General features: G+C 41.4%; 2 protein-coding genes across 5 annotated transcripts in view; one reads left to right on the plus strand and one right to left on the minus strand.

The window, feature by feature from the left end:
* The window catches only part of LOC147011929 (phosphofurin acidic cluster sorting protein 2-like), a 145,770-nt gene extending 131,451 nt beyond the window's left edge, over positions 1-14,319 (minus strand). For all 3 annotated transcript variants that reach the window (XM_085857606.1, XM_085857605.1, XM_085857604.1), the window contains exon 1: positions 14,073-14,319. In XM_085857606.1, the coding sequence (XP_085713732.1) occupies positions 14,073-14,170 (98 nt within the window). In that variant the 5' untranslated portion in view covers positions 14,171-14,319. The remainder of the gene's footprint in view (positions 1-14,072) is intronic.
* The window catches only part of EXD2 (exonuclease 3'-5' domain containing 2), a 108,997-nt gene continuing 101,696 nt past the window's right edge, over positions 11,580-18,880 (plus strand). Inside the window, exons 1-2 of one of the 2 annotated variants that reach the window (XM_085857608.1) lie at positions 11,580-11,718; positions 12,829-12,896. In XM_085857608.1, coding sequence (XP_085713734.1) covers positions 11,704-11,718; positions 12,829-12,896 — 83 coding nt within the window. In that variant the 5' untranslated portion in view covers positions 11,580-11,703. The remainder of the gene's footprint in view (positions 11,719-12,828; positions 12,897-18,880) is intronic. The other variant, XM_085857615.1, reaches the window with a different exon arrangement.

An 18,880-nucleotide genomic window follows, 5' to 3' on the forward strand; every position in this document is an offset into this window, starting at 1 on the left:
CCATCCCTCCTCTAGCATTTTTAAACGTATCTCTGAGTTGAAAATCTCAAGAACCCGTTTTCAATGGCTGTTTCATTAATCGTTTAATTAATTCCATTAAGTGAAATTCCATTAAGTGAAAGCGTATTCCATTAATCGTTCTTTCTGTCCATCTTCAGTGCCAATTTACTCCACCTCCTCACATCGACTTCCTCCTAACTCCCCCCCCCCTGTTATACCTCCTCCTTACCCCTCCCATCTTGCCCCTCATCCTACCTCCTCTCTTAGCACCTCCCTCTCCACTGTCTTCTGCTATACTAACAGCTCCTCCTCTGGTGTCCCAAACTGTTTGGTGATCAAACATCTCTCGGCTCCGTTCCAACCCAACAGATATCTGACTCTCAATCATTATACTCCTCAATACCTCCCTTATGCTCTTTCTATCCTCTGATCAACCCTCCCCTCTTCCTGCACCCTCAAATCCTGTTCCTCCCCCCACCTGCTCCATCTTCACCATACCACTACCCAGTCTCATCCTTCCCCTCTCACCACCCTCTTCCTCTTCCCCCATGGCCATGCCTTCTCTCATTGTCTCCCCTCTCTCTCAAAGCTTCCCTCTCACCACTCTTTCTCAAATCAGCCACCTCTTCTCTCCTCAAAGCAAACTTCGCTCTCTCTCCCCCATCACCTTTTTCCAAAGCTCCTCCCACACCTTTCTCCCTAAATTCTCCCCCTTCTAAACTTATCCCCCTCCCTCACATCCATAAAGCTGCCTCCTCCTGCTGCCCTCTCTCTTCCAGCTCTTTCTTCCAACTCATTTCTCCACCTCTTCCAATCATCTACTTCCCTTGACCCCCTCTCATATTACTCACTACTGTGCTTCATCCCATCACCACCAAGCCTCATATTCTCCTTCCCTTCATCCTGCCCTCTCCCCTAGCTCTTCTGCAATCTCCGACACTGTCCACAGCTCTCCCTACCTCTCCCTCTCCTGCCTCACTAATACGTATACTCACTGTGGTGCCTTGAGGTCGACATGTAACACAACTCATAATTAAAGAAATGTATCAAAGGGTGGTGTCAAAGAAAACTGGTTCATCCTGCCGCATTCACCCTCAGGATATATTCACAAAAGTAAGAAATTTTGATTTGATGCTGTGTAATCCAAGGCCTTCAAAATCATTGCTATCTTCCATGATGAAGCTGAGTCTCTGTGCCTATCACTCTCACACAGGTCAGTGGTCTTTCTGTATTCTACCACCTCCCTTTCTAGTCTTGCACTTCGGACTTTTACGTAATTTGTCCCCCACCCCACCCCAAGGTTTCTGCAGGGTGAGCGCAGACTGCCAATCACCTCCATCCAGTAAAACTCTCAAAATCCAGCCTCACTGTGCCTCAACGCTGCTGTTGGTGTGGTTCGGGTGCAAGTATTGGACGTTTAATGGGACAATGAGCACGGATCCATGCATCACGGAGATGCCTCAAGACGGTGTTGTCACTTATCCTGCGCGGTTAAGGGTATATGTTTGCAGTACTCTGGGAAGTTTGCAACAATTGCGTAGTTGGGTTATGCTAATGTCAGTCCTGAGCAAGAGTCATTGGCCCGAAACATCCACCTCTTGTTGATCCAGTGGCTTGTAACGTCTTCTGAGGTCATACACAGTTCCTCTTCTCAGGTTAAATAGCCTAGAGCGTGCAACCTGGCCAATGGAAGGCATTGCTTGAAGCTATCCAGTGATTTGATTCCTCTCATTTCCTGACAGATGTGGCATTGTAAGGAATTGTTAAAAATTGGAACCAGTGTGGTTTTGGACAGAGTCCCTATAATATATGAGAAGTACAACATGGCGCTTCCCAGAAATTTCTTATCGCTTGTTCCCAGAAATTGCCATTTTGTTTCCATCGATTGTTCATTGAATGAGCACACGATAGCTCATCATTCTTATTAAAATGACAGGATGCTGTGCCATTGGATGCACCAATCGATCAGAGAAGGGTATTAAATATGTATAGATTACATGCAGATGCCGGAAGGGGGGGAAAAAAAATGGGAAAATAAAGTTAGTCATCTGAGATTGAAACCAACCTTCTGGCAGTTCGAGGTCATTTCTGTGCCAGGGAAGATGTAATCCCATGTGTACATTTATATGTGGTACTGTAATCATGTTGTTGGCAGTTGGGTATAATTCATTCAAAAAAAAATTACATAAATCATACTGGAAACATCTATACGTAACTTATGGCATATCAAGAACATCCTGGCAAAGTTGCTTATAAGTAAACACATCACTTGAGTAGGTCTGTAAGGTAAGTTTGTAATTTATTTATTTATTCAAATTAATTGAAGTGTTGTAATTAACATGTCATGATCTATGACGTCGTTAATTCCAGAATAATTCAGGACCCATTTACCTTTGGCCTCACCTTGGAGCAAATCAGTATATTATATTGAAAAAAAAAGTACAGGAATCAGAAGAGTGGGAGAAAAGGGAGAAAACGAGAAGAGAGTAATAGAGCGTATCAACGAACTGTGGGAAAAGGGAAACCATGGAAGATGAGAGATTTGATGAGAATATAAAAGAATGAAGAATTACATGCACATGTATGTTTTCAGTGCGCACAGTACTTACGTTAAAATAAACGAGGAATTGCAAAAAAATAATGCCTTCACTTATGGCTCATTGCCATTTTCATGCAGCCCTCCTTTATTCCCTCTTTGTTCTTTCGAAATTGTCCTTATCCATATCTCAAGGGACTGGCAGGATGGCCAAGTAGACACGCTCGTCTCTTAGTTGTTCAGCCTATGTTTGAATTCCGACCCAGCTACAAACTGTCATTCCAGTGTTTCACTGGCAGGGCGATTCATCGATGTGTGTGCCGTCCCTCGGATGGACGTTAAGCCAGGTGTCCCCATCTGCTAACATTAGTTGGTGGATGTTATAATATCCCACGGTGTCCTTCGCGTAGAGTAGGTGAGCTATCACCGGTACCACAAACAAATTACAAATTCCTCCCCTAACTGCTGGGAAGGCAATGGCAAAGCACCCACTATCATCCTTGCCAAGAAGCCAAACACCTACCTTCAGGCAGAACACACAATAAATCATTCTTCTCAATCGCTGTCTCTTTTTTTCACTCACAATTGTTATATTTTCTAATTCTGCACTCTCTTGAAGGTGTGTGTGCATCCGGTGTGGATGGTGTGCCTCCATTTCTTTCTTTCACTTTTCTTCTTCCAATTCTTTCAAATTTCTGCATTCTGTCAATACCTGTGTGGTTCTTTGACTCACTCGCTCTGTATATCTAGAATTAGGCACTCATCAGTGTGAACCTTTACTCATACATTACACTTCATTTTGCCACGGTTTCTGTGATATGTTTGAACGATTTTTGCCACAGTCAAGAGCCAACCATGTCCATCAAGTTTCGTCTGAATTTGTCACTAAGCATTTTGAGATGACCTGCTATATACAGTACTGTGCATCGTTTTTGGTCCTGTCATTCAATGGTGAAGAATCACGTAAAAAAAATTCTCGGATCTGCATCTCAACCAAAATCTAATCAATTTGTCCTTGCCACACACCCAACCTGTAACCAAATTTCGTCCGAATCCGTACACATTTTGAGATATATATATATTTTTTTAATTATTATTTATTTATATATTGATGAACGACAAACAAACAAATAAACCAATGTCACCCCCAGGGTGACCAGTATCTTGCCAAAATGTGAACATGAGTGACTTATTTATTCGATTAAAGTTACTCAAAAAATAAGGGTTTCGTCGACCTTGATGCTTGACCTTTTTGTGACCTTGACCTTTATATTTTCGTACGGTTAATGGTATCTCTCCAGGACCGTTGTACATGAAATATCAAGAGATTTTGATGAGAACTGAGGAAATAAAATTTTCATGAAAAATCCGTTTTTTCGTCATGACGGCATCAAATGACGTCATAGCGTCAAACTTTTGACAGATCTGGAAAGCACTTATCAAGCGCTTTCATACGAGGTATTACTCGATATGGTATCTAAGATTTCAAAATTTGACCTTGGGGTCAAAAACTTTCGACCTCCAGCGCTAACCATGAAGGTCAAGGCCGATCGCCACCAAAAATTAATCAGCTGAGCGCCAGACCATGAACTATATTCCCATGAAGTTTGAAGACAATCTGATCAAAATTACTCAAAAAATAAGGGTTTCGTCGACTCCCCTGATTTGTGACACAGTGACCTTGACCTTTGACCTTGACCTTGAAAATTTTATGCGCTGAAAGGGACCTCCATAGGACTCTGATATGCGAAGTTACAAAAATTTCCAATGATAACTGTGCTCTGCAGAGTGATCGATACGTGATTACAGACAAAAAAATTAATAAAAAAAACATACAAGCTGACTAACATATCTTGCAAAAACTTCGTTTTGGCAAGATAATAAATACACAAACTAGAAATGACTCAGAGAGTGACACTTGGCGAAACAGAAAAAAACTAGAGGGGGAGCACTCGGTAGAGTGCAAAACCTCTGCCGCCAATACTGCAAGGTCACTCAAGTGAACCTGATATCCTATTCATTCAATTTGACGTCAACAGTGCTCAGAGAGTTATAGTTTGCAACTTTCCCTTTTAACTTTTACATATTCAATTCATTTGTCATAACTAGATTCCTTGAGACAGAAATTTATTTTACGTGGGTATATCCACCTGAAGTTCAAAAATCAGCCGCAATTATAATTTTGACATGTTTTTTGTTGGAAATCACTTATAACATGTAGAAATGCAAAAAAAAAAAAATTAAAAAAATCGAAATTTTGTTGAAAAAAAAGTTGCAAAAATATTTTTTTTCTCAAGCAATTTTTTTTTGGGGGGGGGGGGTTGGAAATCACTTAAAACATGTAGAAATGCAAAAAAAAAAAAAATTCAAATATTGTTTCAAAATGGCCGCCATAGCGGCCGTATTGGATTTTGGACCAAGTCCAAAATCTAATGGAATGATCCTTGGACGATACCTAATCCCCCCACCAAGTTTCGTCAAAATCCGTCGGAGTTTTTCCGTAATACTGTTCACAAACAAACAAACAAGCAGTCATAGACTGGTACTTACGAAATCGTCAAATTGACATCTGACCTAGTCTCATAAAAGCTATCTCTAGAGAAGGTAGCGACGCAAACCAGAAGTTTCTACAATTATTCTGTACCAAACCATCAAAAATCGTAACGTCGACTGAAGCAAAAATCTCCATTTCTCCATGCAATTATTTTATCAAAGTCACAAAACCGTAATATTCGGCCATCCACCAACAATCTTTACATAATCCGACGGCTTAGCGAGTCAGGCATGCGACGATAACCTTTATTGGGATAAAAAATGACTTTTAAACACCATCTTTATCGAAAACACCGTCAGCGCGCACACGGAAAACTTTTACGTGACTCAACGATGCGTCTGCTCGAGCGCACTGCATCACGTGATGACCCGTGACGCGTCGAGTGAAATATTTTTATACAATCTTAAAACGTCTGCAAAACATCCGATTTTTACCAGAATTTCGACAACCGAGTTTTGAGTGTCCTAAGCGATCGCAAAAACCGAAGACAAAATTAAAATCGAAGTTAAAACGAACTCGTAACGTCGAGCGAAGCCAAAAATCTCCATTTCTCCAAGCAAAACCTTAACGTCACTCAACGACGCGTCTGCTCGAGCGCACTGCATCATGGGACGACCCGTGACGCGTCGAGTGAAATATTTTTTATACAATCTTAAAAAGTCTCCAAAACATCCGATTTTTACCAGAATTTCGACAACCGAGTTTTAAGCGTCCTAAGCGATCGCAAAAACCGAAGACAAAATTAAAATCGAAGTTAAAATGAACTCGTAACGTCGAGCGAAGCAAAAATACTCCATTTCTCCACATGAATTTACGGAATTATGTTTGACCTCACTGTGACCTTGACCTTTGACCGATTTTGACCAAAATCTAATCAGCACTAGCCATCACCCTCCTGAATCACGTGGTGTAATTTGACATTGGTAGCTTCTTCCGTTCTCGAGTTATCGTGCCTACAAACAAATAAACAAACAAACAAACAGAAACGGAAGGCATCAATATACTTACGAAATCTTTAGATTTCGTAAGTAACAAGCAGTCATAGACTGGTACTTACGAAATCGTCAACTTGACCGCTGACCTTGTCTAATAAAAGCTGTCTCTAGAGAAGGTAGCGACGCAAACCAGAAGTTTCTACGACGATTCTGTACCAAATCAAAAATCGAATGTTTTGGATGTTTGACCTCACTGTGACCTTGACCTTTGACCGATTGTGACCAAAATCTAATCAGCGCTAGCCACCACCCTCCTGAATCACGTGGGGTAATTTGACATTGGTAGCTTCTTCTGTTCTCGAGTTATCATTTTTTGGATGTTTGACCTCACTGTGACCTTGACCGATTTTGACCAAAATCTAATCAGCACTTGCCATCACCCTCTTGAATCATGTGGTGTAATTTGACATTGGTAGCTTCTTCCGTTCTCGAGTTATCGTGTCTACAAACAAACAAACAAACAGAAACGGAAGTCATCAATATACTTACGAAATCTTTAGATTTCGTAAGTAACAAACAGAAAGGGGTGAAAACAGTAACCTCCGATCTTCGATGGCGGAGGTTAACTAGAAGGGCACTCGGTGGAGTGCATACCTCCGCCACATAATGCCTGATCCACGAGAACATATCTGATCCAATACATTTTGAGATATTGTCGGATCTGGATCCGGATCTTCACCAAAATATAATCAGTTCGTCCTTGTCACACACCGAACCTGTCCACAAAATTTCATCCGGATCCATCCACAACTTTTTGAGATATCTTGTACACAAACAAACAAACAAACAAACGGACAGAAAGGGGTGAAAACATAACATCGTTCACTTTTGGTGGCGGAGGTAAAAAAAATTCCTTAAACAAGTACAGGTACATTCAAAGTACACTGCTCCCATGCCAAATAAATAAAAAAAATTAATCCTCCAGCGTGTGACATTGCCGGGGCGCAGCACGTGGAGACGGAATTGGGAAAGGTGTATAATAATTGATTGATTAATTGCATAATTAAAATAAATAAAAATAATATCATAAAATAATTGATTTCTTAATCAATTGGCAAATAGCATACAAAAACCACCACTGTTTCATCCGAATCTGTAACTTTTTGAAAATTAAGTAATTCATCAAAAAAATGTATAATTATTAATCGATTAATTGATTCATCAATATATCTAAAATACCCTTTATAGCCAAATCACTTGTTCACTGTCATGTTAAACTATCAGCTTCCTCGCTCAAAAGGTGCCTGAGATATTGCCCAGTTGAGAACGAAAATAAATAAGTAATTAATAATAATTAAGTAATTAATCAATCAATTGATTAATCAAAAAAAATAAAAAGTAACATTTTTTCCAAAGCACATCTTCACTTTTGTCCCAAAATTTCAGCTTCCTAGCTCAAAGGATATCACCCAGACAAACAAGAAAGCAAATAAATGAAAAAAAATCACTCATAGAGTGACACTTGGCGAAACGGAACAGCACTCCGTAGAGAACATACCTCCGCCAGGCTGAACAGTTTAAATTTTATATCCCACTTATAGGCCAGATCTGAATCCGGACCTTACCCAAAATCTATTTGGCTTGCTCGCGTCGCCTAACCGACTCTTCCACCTCGTTTTGTCACAAGTCGTCCACAACATTTGGAGATATCACGTGATGCAAACTTTTTGGCCACATCTCTCAATGGTGAAGAATCACTCTAAAAATCCTCGTATCTGGATCCGGATTTGAATCTTAGCAGAGTTGAATCAACTAATCCTTTTCACACACCCAACCTGTCCACCAAGTTTCTGTGGAATCCATCCATAACCTTTTGAGATATTGTGCGATATATCATTTTTGGTACCATTCCTCAATGGTGAAGAATCACTTAAAAAATTCTCGAATCCGCATCCGGATTCAGATCTTCACCAAAGTCGAATCAATTTTTTTTTTGTATACACTGTTGAGGCTCGTATGAGAGCTATAATTAGTCCTTGTCGCACACCCAACCTGTCCACCAAGTTTCATCCAAATCCATTGACAACTTTTTGAGATATCATGCAATATTGTTTTTAGCCCCATGTCTCAATGGTGAGAAATCATTTAAAAATTAAATAATTATCGTATCTAGATCTGGACTTAGATCTTCACCAAAACAGAATAAATTCTTCTGAGTGGCACTCTCACCCTGTCCACCAAGTTTCATGTGAATCAAAGCATAATCTTTTGAGATATTGTGCAATATATCGCTTTTGTCCTTGATTTTTCAACGGTGAAGAATCACGAAAAAATTCTCAGATCCGGATCCGGATCTTCACTAAAATTAAGCGTTGTATCCTTGGCTGGTCACCTACTCACAAAAAAAAAATTCAGAACGATTGCTTGAAAACTGTGGCCAAAAATCGTGTCATAAACAGACCAACATACTTGGCAAAAAAAAAATTTTGCCAAGTAAAAAGTGAACGGAGTGAAAACTGAATGCACCCTTTTGGCGCTTGTCTTCCCTTCCACGCCCCGGCGTTGACATTGTGCAGTGCCTGGATATGGAAAAGGTAAGGACGGTGTACAATGATGTATATGTACATATTAGCCGGGTATGCTTACAACGTGTAAGCATACGAACCATTCTTCCAGATTGTCTCGAGTCGCTCACCTGCATTTCATTTTTCATTTATTTATATTTTCATTCAGGGATACTTTCCGATGGTTCTGTGATTTTTCCGGGTGTATTGGCTTCAATGTCTGTCGGCATGCAAAATTCCCGTGCTTCCCAATTGTCTCGGGTCGCTCACCTGCATTTAATTTTTCATTTATTTATTTTCATTTATTTAAGTTTTCATTTACGGATGTTGTCCGACGAGTCTGAATTTTCCCAGTGTGCCGGCTTCGATGCCCATCGGCACACAAAATTTCAGCTATCTACATCAACCGGAAGGTCCCGATCTTTAAAAGCAGTCAGTGAGTCAGTGAATCAGTCAGTGGTTCAAAAGAGCTTTATTTATATGTACTAATACATGCCCATACGTGCGTGCCCGTACGTGCGTGCCCGAACGTGCGTGCCCGAACGTGCGTGCCCGAACGTGCGTGCAAAAAAAAAAAACTTTCAAACCGCGAGCCAGAAACAACCACACAGGCAGTTCCTTCGTTCTCGCGTGCCCGTACATGAAAAAAAAAAATTTGTAGGAGACGGTAGGATTTGTAGGAGACCTGAAAGTACAGTGTCATTAGGTATTCCATGTTTGAATTGTTTTAGTTTGAAAATAGTTTAAAAAAAAAATAGTTTGCAAAGCATACCACCAAATTCAGATGTATTTTGTTGGCAAGCATGTTGAGTGGAGCTGAATTCCTTAACACTTCCAAAGGCCACACCGTTTTGACAATTGGAAACAAAAAAAAAGTTGTGCACTTTTTTTGTTAAATTTTTTTCTGAACAATTTTTCTTCAATAAATAAATAATAATAAAAATTGTCTCCATGTACACACCTTTATCTCGTTAGCACCTCTTCATAAACAACATTGCTCAGGAAACGGCGCTTCTTCTTTGTTTCCTCGTCCAGGGCAAGAATGCGGAGGCTGCTGTATCTGCCCACGTTTTGATAAATTATTAGTTTTAATTGCCAATTATTCAATCAGCACCAACGTATTTTGCCATTTCGCAAGGAAAAAGAGAAGCGAAAAACCCGTAATGGCGAACGCGGCTGAGGTTCTCTTCCCCATCGGCTACGCCTACGTAGCAACGTGTCCTGTCATTGGTTGATAAATAAATGGGCACAGCAACGTGTCCTGTCATTGGTTGGTAAATAAATGGCCATAACTTGGGAAGCACTTGTCCGATTAATATCAAACCTTGAAAAGGCACATCCTCAGGTCCCCAGCAATATACCTGGCAAGTTTCAATTAGATCGGACCAGAGGTTGTCGAGAAATAGCGGTCACACACACACACAGATTGCTGGAAAAAAAAAATATATATATATATATATATATATATATATATATATATATATATATACATATATGTTAGTGCATGCCCGCGTAGATACGTGCCCGTAAGTGCATAAAAAAAACCTCAAACCGCGAGCCAGAAACGACAACCACACAGGCTGTTCCTTCGCTCTCGCGTTCGCGCGACAACCACACTTCTACACACAGAGTTAATTAAAATCCAAATTAAAATCAAGTTTACCTCCCTGGCTTTGCTTGCCTTGACATTCGCTGCCATGAAACCAGCACGGCCCGTGACGTCTTCGCCGGCCGCGCACTGGCCTCCGCAGCCACGCCTACACAGCAACGTGTCATGTCATTGGTTGGTAAATTAATGGCCGCAGCAACGTGTCCTGTCATTGGTTGGTAAATAAATGGCCATAACCTTGGAAGCACTTGTCCGATTAATATCAACCCTTGAAAAGGCACATCCTCAGGTCCCCAGCAATATACCTGGCAAGTTTCAATTAGATCGGACCAGTGGTTGTCGAGAAACAGCGGTCACACACGGTCACACACGGTCACACACGGTCACACACGGTCACACACGGACAGAGGTTGCTGGAATTATATATATATATATATATATATATATATATATATATATATATATATATATATATATATATATATATATATATATATATATATATATATATATATATATATATATATATATACATATACATATCTGTATAAAGCTGAGTTCGCATCTGTGGGTCTGCCTGTCTGTCTGTCCGTGAATCATAAACACCTCCCATTCTACAGGCCACGCCCTCCAGCCGTCCAGAAATCGCCACCATTTTTTTTTTCTCTCCTTGTAGCTCAGATTGTTTTCAAGGCCTCATGTACATTTGAAGACTGAACAACGCATCTTCTGTCATTAAATGAAGATACCGTTTTGAGGAAAAAAATAACACTTTGATTACAACGCAAAAGAGGTAATGCATGTTTTGTCTGCAGCGATTGCGGCAGCTGTCTAATATACACCGCCCAATGAAGGTGCATTAATTCTCACATTATGCAAGGAAAGAAAATGGTGATATTTCATTAAAAAAATAAAGCTTTGTGGAATGTCAAACACAGTTACTTTCTGTCTTTGAGACAGTGACGTCGCTTTTCACTTAATATGTGCGAACAAGAATTTACAATTACTGTTGCAAGCAAAAATATCCCGTGTTTGCTTCTGTGCGAAGTATAAAAGACGTCCCAACGCATGACGTCATCACGCAGCGATATCTGCAACAGCAGGAATGCACTAATAAATTAATTGGAGCCTTTTTTATAACATACTAAAACTCATGGGAAAATTATATGATGGAGGATAGAGGAGGAGGAGGAGGAGGAGGAGGAGGAGGAGGAGGAGGAGGACAGGAATAAGGCGAAGAAGGAGAAGAAAAAGAAGGAGAAAAAGGAGAAGAAAAAGAAAAAGAAAAAGAAAAAGAAGAAGAAGAAGAAGAAGAAGAAGAAGAAGAAGAAGAAGAAGAAGAAGAAGAAGAAGAAGAAGAAGAAGAAGAAGAAGAAGAAGAAGAAGAAGAAGAAGAAGAAGAAGAAGAAGAAGAAGTAACATGAAAACATGGCAGTTTCGTGCGAGGTGTCTCACTGTCGCCTCATCTAATATGTAAAGCTGAGATCGTGTCTGTGGGTGGATGTATGGGTCTGAACAAGGTACGTTTTCATTACAACGAAAATAATCATGATTAATATTTGTAGTGTGTAATTTTTTTTTAATGGCCTTTTATTGGTGTTTTGTTTGTACGTTGAGATGTCCAGTGTATGTATGCTGTTGAGATGTTCAGTGGTGTTTCCAAGCAGCTAGCTAGCGCTTGCCAAGCCAGCCCTTCCTTATCAACGGTTTATCATGGAGTGCTTGCTTGAGTGCTTAAGCCACTTGGCAAGCGCTCCACAAGAAACTTGGTAACTGAAGCCACCCCAGATTCATGCCATGTCGATGAGAATAAACATTGATAGCATCATTATTTCAGCCATATAAATGAATTCGTCCCTCAAGGGGTGGGGGTGGGAGGAGGAACCCGACGTTGCCCAGCAACGCCGGGTACCCTTACTCATATATATATATATATATATATATATATATATATATATATATATATATATATATATATATATATATATATATATATATTCAAACAAGCAAATAAGAAATTCGAATGCTGGATAGAACTAAAATTCATCAATGTTAATTCACCCTATCTTCCAATGTTAAAGGATCATTAAAAAAATTCCAGGATCCGGATCCACATCTGGATCCAAACCAAAAATGCGCATTGCTGTCCTTGGCCGGTCACCTACATACACAAAAAAAATTCAGAACGATACCTTCAAAACTGTAGACAAAACTCATGTAACAAACAGACAAACAGATGCTACAGACCAACATACTTGGCAAGACACTATTGCCAAGTAACAAACAGACCAACAGACAGTGGTGAAAACATAACCTCCGCCCACCTTCGGGAGCAGAGGTAATGATTGAATAATATTATGATCCCCTGACACATGAAATAAGAAACCAAACAGAATTTGTCGAAACATTAAGTTCACTACAATGCTCACATAATGTTGACCTTGCTCTCAAAAACCGATGGCCTGATAAAGGAGAAATGGATCGTTGAGTTTTTGCAGACCTTTGAGCGGGGGTAGTAATAAGTTCAAGCATATTTTGAGAGTAAATAAACAAGTCAAAGTTTGCCACATAGTTTTTCTTTTGGACTAGCTTGCAACCACACGAGATGACTATCTCCACCAAACCCACAGATTGAATCCAGAGCAAGCCATGCTGTGTGGCTGTCAAAGTTTCGCCTGGATGGAATACACCGGAAATGGTAAAATCAGGCCCATATGTTATGCACTTGAGTCATATTTATTGTTGTGTTGTGAGTGCATCAAATGTTGACCAGTGATAAGGGGCCATCCACATATTAGATGCATCGGCGAAGAAAGGAAAGGTTGTGTTGATGGGATCTACGGATGCGGTGTTACATATTTAATGCTGGGGTGCCAGGTTCAAATCCTTTTACACTGTAATTCATCCGTTGTCTCCGACCATCTTTGCAATTGATGTAAGAAATTGCGTACAATGTTGTACGTACAAGGTGCGTACAATGTTAAGCGAAGACACTTAAAGTGTGAAAAAGCCAAAAATCCCAATACTTGACAACGATAATGGTGCAATGATTTTATTATTTAAAAGTGAATGAAAGGCAACGTTTGACCTTTCCTCAAGAACATCCAAGGAGATAAACATGAAAACTGCCTTGTCCTCAGAATGTGCCAAATGTTCCCACGAAAGACAGCCCATGGTGAGTCAGTTTCATCATGATAAACTGTTCTTCCTCCTTGCCTCCAGGCTTTATTTCAATGGGCTGTGGACCAAACTGCAGACTTGTAAGGTAGCTTTATGTACAAACCAATCAACTACTTAATCCGTTTGGCATTGCAAGCCTCAATCAAACCGGTCAAAAGCCCTGAAACAAACTCAATGACACGACACACACACACACACAAACACACACTGTATGAATGTAAGCCTTTACACCAGTTCACAATGAGTTATGTTGGTACAAACGTCAACAAATGTGTATATCAAGCAGAACATGTGATGGTGACATCATTACCAAACCAAAATATAATGTGACCTGTTGGAAGTGAAACAGGTGGCCGGTTTAAACTCGTTCCCCTGGAAGCTTTTGACAAACACTTTGAACACTTGCAATGCAGAATGTGAACCCACAACTTGCATCGTCGACACGAACAAACACTTACCATCCTATGTAGCCATGGTGACGCGTTTTCCCTCAAAGTGGGAATAATCAAACTATTAATGATGTCACAATGATGAATGGTGTGTACCGGTACGGGACATAACTAGCGCTGTTAAAACCGTACACGTGCAAGATTATTAAAATGATGCTAGTTTATATCATTAATGAACGGTTCTTAATTACCCTATTTGATTATTCCAAGGTGAACACAGAGTTCGTAATTTGAACTCCACATACCTGGGAACGCAGCTTGGAGATGAGCTGTCTACCTCCAAGCTCGCAAACAGCTTCATCGGCACTGCCTGGTTTCCCACAGAACGCCGGCACTCCGCCATAGTGACCGGACAAACTCTACCAAACACTACACAGTCTCTTCGGCTCACTCTTTCTGTTCCTATATGATATCCTCTCTCCCTCCGTCCCTCTCTCTAACTCCTCTTTCTCTCTCTCTACTCCTCTTTCTCCTCCTCCACCCCCTGACACAGTAACTCCGCCTTACTTCCCAAACTAACTCCTCCCCTTTCGTTGACACGTACTCTTCTTCCTCCTGCCTCTGCCGATTGCGTCAAGCAGCGCCACAAGTACCCTCTTCAGCAAATACTCCATAATAACACCTTGATATAATTTGGAATATCAATAATAGTGCAATGGCAATACAATTTATATGCTGGCCACGATTATTATAGTAGATATTATTATTATTATTTGTTAAACATAATTTAATATGAGTACATAAAACGCCTCATTGTATTTAATGTTTTTTTTTTCAATGCATGCTGAAATATTAAGTGCATATAACCTTTCGGGATGGAATATATCCTCTAATCATAAATAATCTTCTTCTTATACTGTCCACAGCAATTATTTCCACGTTGACCTTGCGGGGTTGGTCGGGGGAAGCTTGGCCCAAGTCTTTCACGAACCGGACGGCCAGGCCTGAAGTTTGACTAAGGTTTGAGTCGAAATTTGGGATTTGTTCAGGGTGCCGGTGATAGCTCACCGACTCTTTGCGAAGGACACGAGCATAAAATCTTTGGGATATAAATGTTAATTTACACAATCGGAACAAACGAACAACACCCGAGGCCGTGTCCAAGCCAACAAAATAAATGAATAAATGAAGTTGCAAGTGCTTGATTGAGAATGTCACAGCCTGAAGGTGTGATGCGATTTATGACCAACGAAGAAACTTGTCTTCCGCATCTGTCTTTATACATACTGTGGCATTATCATCAATTTTCAATGAAGCACCATATATGTAACACGTATGTGAGAGGTGGGTGACTGTATCCTACTGCATGAAATAAGTCAGATCAAAAAAAACGTATTCTTTTTTTTTTTTCAATGAAAAAAACATGTTGGGATGGAATCCCCAAATAACATCCAAACAAGGAAGGAAGGAAGGAATAAAAAGGAATGAGAAGGTACCGAAGGAATGACATCACAATCCTCACGGATTGCCATCACGACATCTATGTTACAGGTGGCAAGAGTAACATCAACCGATGGGGATTGTCAGTGCTCTTCACCTTTTAAATGCTGAGCATCAAGCAAGGAAGCAGCACAAACCATTTTAAAAAGTCTTTGGAATTTCTCAGCCAGAGTTTGAATCACCAACCTACCATACTCAGAGCAGACACTCGAACTATTACACCACCAAGTCTGCAGACTTGTAAGGTAGCTTTATGTACAAAGCAATCACCTACTTTATCCGTTTGGCATTGCAAGCCTCAATCAAACCGGTCAAAAGCCCTGAAACAAACAAGGATGTGACCTTGACATTTTACCTATTGACCTTAAAGCAATAGGCTTCGAGCTCATGACTACTTTTGCCAAGTGTTTTGAATTTCGTGAAGGTCGGAGTAAAAGTGCGACCTGTAGGTGATTGACATACAGCCAAATAGACAGTATAGACAGACAGAATAACAGAGCAGACCAACCAATATACTATCGAATCTTCGATTCTGCAAGTAACAAACAAGAAAGATGTCGTGCATAGCACAATATTTGCGAAATTCAAAACAACACTAAGCTTGTCGGTTTTGATTGGTGAACCAATTCAGTGACCCACTATGCAAATCATGTTCAAACTAGCAGAGCACCCGGCCTCAGAGTCGGTGGAGATTGTGCATTACTTGGTGAAAAAGTATTGTCTGTGTATTGTCAAAGACTCCACAGATGTTTGTGCGTTGTGTGTCAAATGGTTCTGAAGTATCTAAGCTGTCTAAGGGGTGTAAAGGGTGTAAAGGTCGAAAGTGTCAAAGTGGTTGATGGGGTCCAAACACCCTACAATGGTCTTAAAGGGTTTTTTTCCATTGTAGCTAGGGTCTAAAATGTCAAAGGAGGGTCTAAAGGTCTAAGGGTCAAGGGGTCTAAATGGTGTAAAGGTCTTAAGGAGTCCTCTGGGCTGGCTCCCCTGCCTCACACCTTGCTCAGCTTGGCGCCATGGAAACCAAAGCCTTTCAGATTATTGGAATCTCCTGTGATGAAGCTGAGTCCATGGGTTTATCACTTCCCGATACAAATAGGTCAGTGGTCTCTCCGTCTTCCACCGTCTCCTTTCTGGTCTTGCACCCTCTACTTGTTCCGTGCTTTATCCCCCCCCCCCCCACAGGTTTCTGTAGGACTTACACGGTCCACAGCAACTCCCTTCTGCTGAAACTACCTAAATCCAGGATCACTGCTCACCTCCACTCATTTCTTCCTCGTTTTCCCCACCTGTGGAATCATCTTGCACATTTTCTTCAATCTCATTCTTTCCTCCAGGTCTTCATCAAGACAGCAGTTCATCACCATCTCAGATCGTCCCCCAATCCAAAACCATGATCTTTTCTACCCTCGTTAACACCTCCCCCTCCAAATCCCTCCTCCTTACAACTTTCCAGTTTTCTCTCCTTGGAGTTTCCTTCTGTATCCATTTTGTCCACCCCATGCATGCATGTTTTTCATCATGTTTCCGTCTGTTACATCCTGATCCGTTCACTGTACAAGCTCTTCCACGAGCACCTCGACTATGTATATAAAATAAAAAATAAAAAGGTTATTGGGTCGAAAGAGTAAAGGAGTCTAAAGGATCAATGGGTCCATAGGGTGTAAAGGTCAAAACTCTAAAGAGTGAAAACGTAAAATGTAGAAGGGCACTCTTCGACGTCACCAGATATGACAACACCCACATTTTACATCATTAGACATACTAATGCACGCCCCCCCCCCTCACAGTTACAAAGAAAGCGGCGCCCCGACGTACAGTCTCGTCAAAGATCTTGCCCCAGCTAAACATTCTGACAAGTCGTATGAAGAGCTCGTCAATCAAGGAAAAGACTATCACCCTAAACCAGGTAAGATCGTCTCAAGATATAGATTTTACACCCACCATCATCAAAATGGTCAGTCAGCATCCGAGTTCGTGGCCGATTTACGCTGACTCGCCGAACATTGCGAGTTTACAAATAAACTCGAAGAGATGTTCGGTGATTCCTTTATAATAGGCATCAATAACGACTCAATTCTGCAGAAACTCCTGACTGAATCTGACCCCAATTTGGCTAAAGTCATTGAAATAGCCACTGCGTGTATGTAAACTGCCAAGAGCCTGCGTATTATTTTTAACAAGTCAAAAGTTATCCAGCAGGACCCATCGGTTAACAAGGTAACCTTTGGCTACAAGCAAAAGTGTTTTAGCAAGCCACCAAATTCACCTCCACCTCCTGACATTTCTGAATCGACTCAGAAGGTTGGGGTAACTTGTTGGCATTGTGGTAGTTATCATCAAACGTTCCAATGTCGGTATAGGAATCATACCTGTGACAAATGCGGTAAGCGGGGACACTTGAAGTGTCGTCGTTCTCGATCCAAGTCGAAGAACTTGTCTCCTGCTTTATCACATTGGGGTGAAACTTGATGCAGCGGACAATAGGTCAGAGAGCACAGCCTGCAGCTGAGAGTCAAGTGAGGAACTTTATGAGGTTTTCTCTGTTGGAACAAAGAGCTTCGATGCTCCAATTATAGTTTATGTAACAATGAATAAGATCCCGGTGAGGATGGAAGTTGATACCGGCGCTTCCAGATCAATTATGAGTGAGAGCAAGTTCACCTCCATCTACCCTCCGAGAAAGGCTCCTGCACTCCGGCCTGTATCTCCGGACTTGAGAACATACACCAAGGAGGTGGTTCCTGTAGTTGGCTCAGCTCACGTAACTGTAGGATATGGAAACCACTCATGTCCTTCCACTGCTGATAGTGCATGGAGAAGGACCAACCCTCTTCGGCCGAGATTGGTTATGAATAATCAGACTTAATTGTGGTGACGTAAACAGAGTCTCCGACTCTGATGCGAGATACGATACCGTGCTCAACAAGTTCTCTTACCTGTTCAGGAATGGTGTTGGCACCTTTGCAAGGCCCAAAGTGAGGATTCATGTTTCTGCAGATGCTCAGCCATTGTTCCATAAGGCTCGACCTGTGCCTAACATGATGCGATCAATGATCGAGAGTGAAGTTGACCACCTGCAGAGTGAGTGCATCATCTCACCAGTCAAGTACTCTGACTGGGCAGCACCTCTCGTTCCAATACTCAAAGCAGATGGAAGAGTGCGCATTTGTGGGGACTACAAAACGGCGTGGCACCGTGGCTTACGGTGGTCGGAGTGCAAATCCTGCCACCAAGCCCATCCCTCGGAGCACTACAGTTCGAGTAGAGAGTGGTAGGCTCTTGACAGAGGAGTCTGAAGTGAAGGCCCGCTGGGCCGGTTACTTTGAGCGGTTGTACCAGGCTGATCCCCCAACTGTCGAGTTGGACGTCAAGGGTGTTACAATCCCTGTTGCTGACCCTCGAATCAACTGTGGTCCACCTACGCTTGTGGAAACACGGGCTGCGGTGAACCAGTTGAAACGGGGCAAAGCTCCAGGGATCTGTGGCATCCATGCTGAACCTCTCAAGGCTGGTAGAAATGCTGCACTCATGTCGTTGCATGCAGTTCTGTGCTCTGCCTGGAACACAGGTATCATCCCAACTGACTGGAAGAGGGGCCGTGTTGTCCCTCTCT

This window comes from Eptatretus burgeri, chromosome 15 (genome assembly GCF_056783735.1).
Source record: "Eptatretus burgeri isolate ZD-2024b chromosome 15, Ebu_testis_v1, whole genome shotgun sequence".
Classification (NCBI taxonomy): Eukaryota; Metazoa; Chordata; class Myxini; order Myxiniformes; family Myxinidae; genus Eptatretus; species Eptatretus burgeri.